The sequence below is a fragment of the Guillardia theta genome, assembly GCF_000315625.1.
Source record: "Guillardia theta CCMP2712 unplaced genomic scaffold GUITHscaffold_71, whole genome shotgun sequence".
Taxonomy (NCBI): domain Eukaryota; class Cryptophyceae; order Pyrenomonadales; family Geminigeraceae; genus Guillardia; species Guillardia theta.
The window spans coordinates 322,514-328,332 of record NW_005434603.1 but is presented as its reverse complement, the minus strand read 5'-3'; the positions used below and the strand labels follow the sequence as shown (position 1 = coordinate 328,332).

General features: G+C 55.4%; 3 protein-coding genes across 3 annotated transcripts; 2 read left to right on the top strand and 1 right to left on the bottom strand.

Annotated features, from left to right (window-relative positions):
- Positions 1-135: 135 nt before the first annotated feature.
- GUITHDRAFT_113992 (hypothetical protein) lies at positions 136-1,366 on the bottom strand (the record flags this gene model as incomplete). Its single annotated transcript, XM_005826920.1, has 8 exons — positions 136-340; positions 391-464; positions 605-703; positions 748-801; positions 855-952; positions 1,022-1,088; positions 1,140-1,187; positions 1,232-1,366. The coding sequence occupies 8 exons, from the start codon at positions 1,364-1,366 to the stop codon at positions 136-138; spliced, it is 780 nt and encodes a 259-aa protein (XP_005826977.1).
- A 995-nt stretch (positions 1,367-2,361) lies between these two features.
- GUITHDRAFT_47976 (hypothetical protein) lies at positions 2,362-2,570 on the top strand (the record flags this gene model as incomplete). The annotated part of the gene is made up of 2 exons (XM_005826919.1): positions 2,362-2,412; positions 2,460-2,570. Coding segments are annotated over 2 exons (162 nt in total), but the record flags the coding sequence as incomplete, so codon positions are not given.
- Positions 2,571-3,980: 1,410 nt separating this feature from the next.
- On the top strand, positions 3,981-4,405 carry GUITHDRAFT_154279 (hypothetical protein; the record flags this gene model as incomplete). The annotated part of the gene is made up of 1 exon (XM_005826918.1): positions 3,981-4,405. A coding segment is annotated over one exon (329 nt), but the record flags the coding sequence as incomplete, so codon positions are not given.
- Positions 4,406-5,819: the final 1,414 nt, after the last annotated feature.

Genomic DNA, 5,819 nt, shown 5'->3' with positions numbered 1-5,819 from the left:
TCCCCCTCCCTCCCCTCCCCTCCCCTCCCCTCCCCTCCCCTCCCCTCCCCTCCCCTCCCTTCCCTCCCTCCCTCCCTCCCTCCCTTTCCCTCCCCTCCCCTCCCTCCCTCCCTCCCCCTCTCTACCGTCATCGACTCACCATGGCTGCGCAACCTTGCCGGATGTCGACTTGGGCACGTAGAAGGGAACAATGGGAATGTCGGGGAACTTGCGCTCAAGGAAGACCAACCAAGATTGCACGACGTAAGGATGAATAAGATCACACTTGTTGATGCAGATCACAACATCCTTCTTCTCCACATGGCGGATGTAGTGGAGGTATCCCTCGCTCAGGTGGAACCTTTCCCGCATCCGACGTCAGGCAGCGTCGGAGGAGGCGCATGCTATTACAGTGGGATGCGCGCGTCCAGCAGCAGGATTGCTATGTCTGCCTTCTCAACGGATCGCCATATCTGCCTCCACACCTGCGCATGCTGTCAACACTGCTGCTACATCCTCCTAACCTGGCCTGCTGCTTCCCCTCAAGCCTGGACCTCTCAACCTCTCCTCCTCACTTCCTCCCTCCCTCAGTATCCTTCCTCCATCTCTCCCTTCACATGACAACCTCCAAGTTGTGCTCGAAGAAGTTGAGGTCTGCCCGAGAGTACTTCTCATAGATAGACTTCATCCACTCTACGAACGAACTCTCCTCTTGCTTGTCCAGCTGCAAGACTTGAGTCGATCCAGCACACAACCGGCAAGAGGAACCTGATCGTGACTCATGAACTTGTCCCAAGGAGGTCGCACAGGGATGCCAATGATCTCAAAGAACAGCCATGTCATCCTTCGGCGTTTCGAACCATCTGGGTCCTCACCGGGAAGTCTTGTCCTTCCACCGGGATCGGGTACGGCAGCGGGAGAGGATGGATGCGACCCCAAGCTTCTTCTGCTTCCTCCACCTTCGTCGGGGATCCTGAGGACAGGAGGGTGAGAACCCTGATCGCACGACCCCAGTCAGCATATCAACAAGACAATGGCTCACTGTCGATGCGCCTGGTGGAATCAATCTTCCTCTTCATAACTTCATCGTCCGGCTCCCGCTCGAACACCTGCGCAAGTGTCGCTGCCGGCACAAGAGGGAGCGAGTGACGTGTCAGTACTGTGGTGAGCTTGTTCATCCCGGGCACAGTCGGCATCGATCTCCTTCCCTGCTTCTCACATCAACAACGCAGAACTCTGGCGGGACAAGAACCTGGTTGGTCTGATTCCTCCGGATATTGTGGCTGAGATAATCGAATGAGTCTGAATTTTGTTGCTGTTTCGATGCTTTCTTATTCTTCATCTGCTCCTTCCTCGCTTTCCCGCTGAAGGGCTTCGACCGCGGCATCCTGACAGTATCGCCACGCCCTGCGAATGCAGGAACGCAAAGTGATAGCGCCAGGCAGAACAACGCCAGGGTCAGGATCCGCACTATCTTGAAGGACCTTGAGAACAGATAACAATCAGGGATTGAAAACAGTCAGTCAGCAAAGGGGCTAAACTATTCACAGCGATGATTTGCATTGGGATAATGGCGTTATGAATTGATGGGGGGCATGGCTGCTGCTGATATCGCTGCGAGCTAATCAGATCTTGTTTCACCTTCTCAACAGATTCATAGCCTCCTGACTGGTGTGCCCATACTCATCTTTGTACACCTTTATGAACACAGCATAGTTTTTGAACTCTGACTGTTCTTGCAACAACCTCTCCTGTCTCTCTCTCTCTCTCTCATCCCCCCCTTCCTTCCCTCACGTCTCTCTCTCCTTCTCCTCTCCTCATCTCCTTCCCGTCGCATTTCTCCCCGACAAAGTTTTTCTTCCCCGACTGCCTGGGCACAGCAGCCCACATCCCCACATTACCCATCATCCACCCCTGTACCCTTGCCTGTACCCTCTACCCCTTAAAATCCGAATTCTTCTGGAAAAGGACCGGGTACTGACAAGGCAGACAAGGGCACCCCACCCCTGTTTCCAAAGGGCTCGCACCTCTACTTGGTTCCCCTGCATGCGAGCATGGCAGATGGTTAACGTCGTTGCGCTGGCAGCGACATGCATGGCCTTGTCGCCTGTGTTCGTCTCCTCAAACCTGTTGGGGTCTGCACGTTCGACATGGGGGGATGGCTCTGTGCTCGAACGGCTCGACCATGCATCATGGGCAAGGAGTTCCTTTCACAGTTTGCGCTTGAGAGGGGGGTCGGCGGTAGTCGATGGTAAAGACAGCATATTATTTGCGAGAAATGAAGATGATGCCGCTGTTACAGGGAACATAGATCAAGGCGTCTTGCACGATCAAGCTATAGAAACTCCAACCAATAACCTGGAATACGAGGAAAGGGAATGCTTCTATGATACAGTGGACCTCGATGATATGGAATTCGACGAAGTGGAATCGGTGTGCGGCGATTTATCGCTCTCCTCGTCTGATGATCTCTGTGCAAGGTGTTTCTTTATCCCTGTCCCTGCGGAGATATGTTTCGCATAGAAGTCAGCGAGCTGCTACAAGGCAAGAGAGTCGCGCCTTGCCCGAGCTGTACATTGAGGTATGTTGTATGCTCGCTTGCTGGTTGACCGCGGTGCTCACCTTGTTCTCGTAGCTTGGAGGTGACGTGCTCATCTGAACAATTGGAGCGACTGAGAGAGGAGATGGGAGCAGAGGAGTGAAGTTCGGCTTCCAACGGGCGCATGTCATCATGTGTAAATAGTCATGCTTGTTGTAAATGAAGGTTGCGGTAGCTGTTGTCGATTGTTTCTCTTGAGCTTTGTGAGAAGCTCGAGGTCAGGAGATGACAACTGACATGTAGCTGCTGCATGGACGGAGGAAGGAAAGGACGGTAGATACATGGGGCCCGGCGGCCTGAACCTTGGAGGGACTGATATAATGATGCGGCAGTCACCTCTGCACTGCGTGCGGCCCAGCCAGGCGGCGGCCAGCGCGGCTCACTGAGTCATGACATCATCCACAGTCTGTCGCAGGTGAGCGAGAGGAGAAGAGCAGCAGCAGCAAGCGGTCACAATGATTCCATTCCGTGACTGGCTGACTGGTCCGAGTCGCGGGGTCGCGGCCCTGAGGGCCTGAGTCCGTCGCCGGAGTCAGATCGAGTCCGGCGAGCACGGCCCGAGTCTCTCGCGGCCAGAGACAGTGATCAGATCAGTGACCGTGGGCCCGGGTGGCCCGGGGGCCCAGTCCGATCACGGTCGGTCGCGGGGCGGGGCAGGCCGATCGGACCCCCCGTGATCGGACGGCCGGGCGGCGCCGATTACTAGGTCGATCCGAAGCTTCCGGGGAGTCCCCGAGTCCGGCGAACATTCGGCGGCGGTCACTAACGGTTAGTATCACCGTAGCGGCTCCGGGCCCCCGCAGTGACTCGAGTTGAATCACCGTAGCCCCGTCGATGTCATACTCACGCTGCAGTGCGCAGCCGGCCGGGGCGCACTGCGGCAGCCGGGCGGCCCATCACGGCGGCGCCCGGCCGGGCCCAGCGCCGGGCCCGCCCCGCCCACAGTGAGGGGATGGAGTGGGGATGAGGGTCAAAGTTGAGCTCGTCGGCTGCATGCGGCGGATTCTGAGAGGAAGGAAGGAGAAGGAGGGAGGGCAGAGATGGACGGGAGTACGAAATAAGGGAACGATGCGGGAAGTGAATACAAAGGAAGGGGCCAATGTGACATGATTTTGATTCGAGAACATCACAGAGTCGATAAACTGGCTCAGCACTGTAGTAGAGAAATTTGCCAGAGAGGACACACCCTACAGTGAAACCAGCATAACCAACACTACCAGTTTCCTCTTGATTATGGCTTCACCTATTTTTCTCCATTCTTATCCTTTCAAAGCACGCTTTACTGGTATGACCCTCTGAGGGCAACCTTCAAGTTTGCTTTTGCTGTGTTGTACTCAAGTTCGCGCTCAAGATGTGGATTGAAGCTTTTCATCGTTTGGGAGCGATGTGTTGACACATGTGCAGATGTCCAAGGTTGTTGAGAGCGTGACCAAGGCAGCGCAAAGGATGCGCAAGAAGATTTACTTTCCCAACAGAATCATGTACTTCATGCCCAACCAGCAATCGTCCGACGTGCTCGATATGGTCAAGCTCCGCGTCCCCCCTTCCATGCACAAGTTTGAGATCAAGGACTGGGTAGAGGCAGGATACGACACCCCTGTCAAGAAGGTTCACACAGCCAACTACGAGGGCAGGCTAATCAGGTACAAACACAAGAACGGTTTCTACAAGCGCCCGGACTACAAGGTGGCGTACGTCTACCTTGAGACCCCATGGACTGTCCCCAAGTAGATAGCAAGTATGGGAATGAGGGGAGGAGGATGGGAAAGGTCAAGCACGGTGGGTTAACAAGGATGGAACATTTCCATGAAGTTTGTTGAGAACATTATTTGAGTTTCTTTTGACAAGATCCGTCTTCCCCTCATCGCCTTGACCTCTGCAGCACCGACCATGTCTTATCATCCTTGCCCGTCAGGGCTACTGGATCCCAACTGCTTGCATGGATGTAACAACCTCCTGTACGCCGAGATCTCCTCCTACTCAAACCGTTAGCCTCCTCCTATCTCTCCCTACCAATCCGCTCTTACGCTTCTTCTTGACTTCCGCCGGGAATCGTGCAGGATGTGATCTAGGAGGAGGTCATGCTTATGCCATGATGAAGGTCTTGGTGGCTCACCTTCGACTGACGATGAAGTTTGATCCCTCAGCAAGCTAAGTAACAATCAGAATCCTCACCTCAAGCCATTCATCATCATCATCATCATCATCATCATCATCACCACCACCACCACCACCAACACCATCATCGTTGTCGTCGTCACAACCGCCATCATCGTCATCATCATCGTCACCATCATGATGTCTACCACAGCCATCATCGCATCACCTGAAGGTAAGCATGCATGCGAGGATCGTCCTTGTACTCTCTGGGCATGTCTCGGTGCATGTGCCTGCACTTGCTGCTTCACGTTTGCGACCTCCCGCCTCCCTCCTCACCTCCGAAGAAAGTCAAGCAGGTTGAATGTGAACATTGCGTTTCCGTCCGAGGCTATCCTGGCGTAGAACTACAACCCGCGTCAGGGGGGAAGAGAAAGGGAGGAGAAGGAGGAAGAGAAGGAGGAGGAGGAGGAGGAGGAGGAGGAGGAGGAGGAAGCGCCCACCTGGTTGTCGATGTCGCTGTTTTCATCCCTCACCCCAGCCTGCGAGTGCGATGAGACGGGAGGAGCAGCGAGAGAGGCAACGAGCTCCACCAGCGCGTTAAAGATCAAGTTAGAAAAGACTCCCGTGTAGCTGCAGGAGGAGAGGCAGGAGGAGGTCATAGTCAGACGCGTCTGTCACTGCATAGGAACTAAGCCCCTCCTTACGTGGGCTCGTCCATCTTGCAGCTCGCGTAGAGGGCGCGGCCGGTCATGGCCTGCCATGGGCGTGAGCGACGGAGCTCCTGCTAAAGGAGAGGAGCAGAAAGTCGAGCCCTTCCCTTCCCTCTATCACCTCGATCGCTTCGAAGAACTTGATGCGGAAGTAGGGGCTGCCGTAGGTCACATCCTGCCGGAGCCGTCAGATCCAGTGAGTCCTCCACTGCAGGCGCTACCCTGTCGAGCTCTCCGGTGGTGCATGTAGAGAGGAAGAGGACGACTTGGCGGGCAGGAAAGGAAGCGATGGTCTGGCGAGCGTGAGGGGCGGGAGAGACAGGACCCACCAGCTCACGTTGGACAAGTAGCCGCCAGCATCCTTGCCGTGACCTGCGAAACTAGAGGCAAGTCAGTGGAGATCCGTCCTCCTTCGTCCTCCTCCCTCCCTC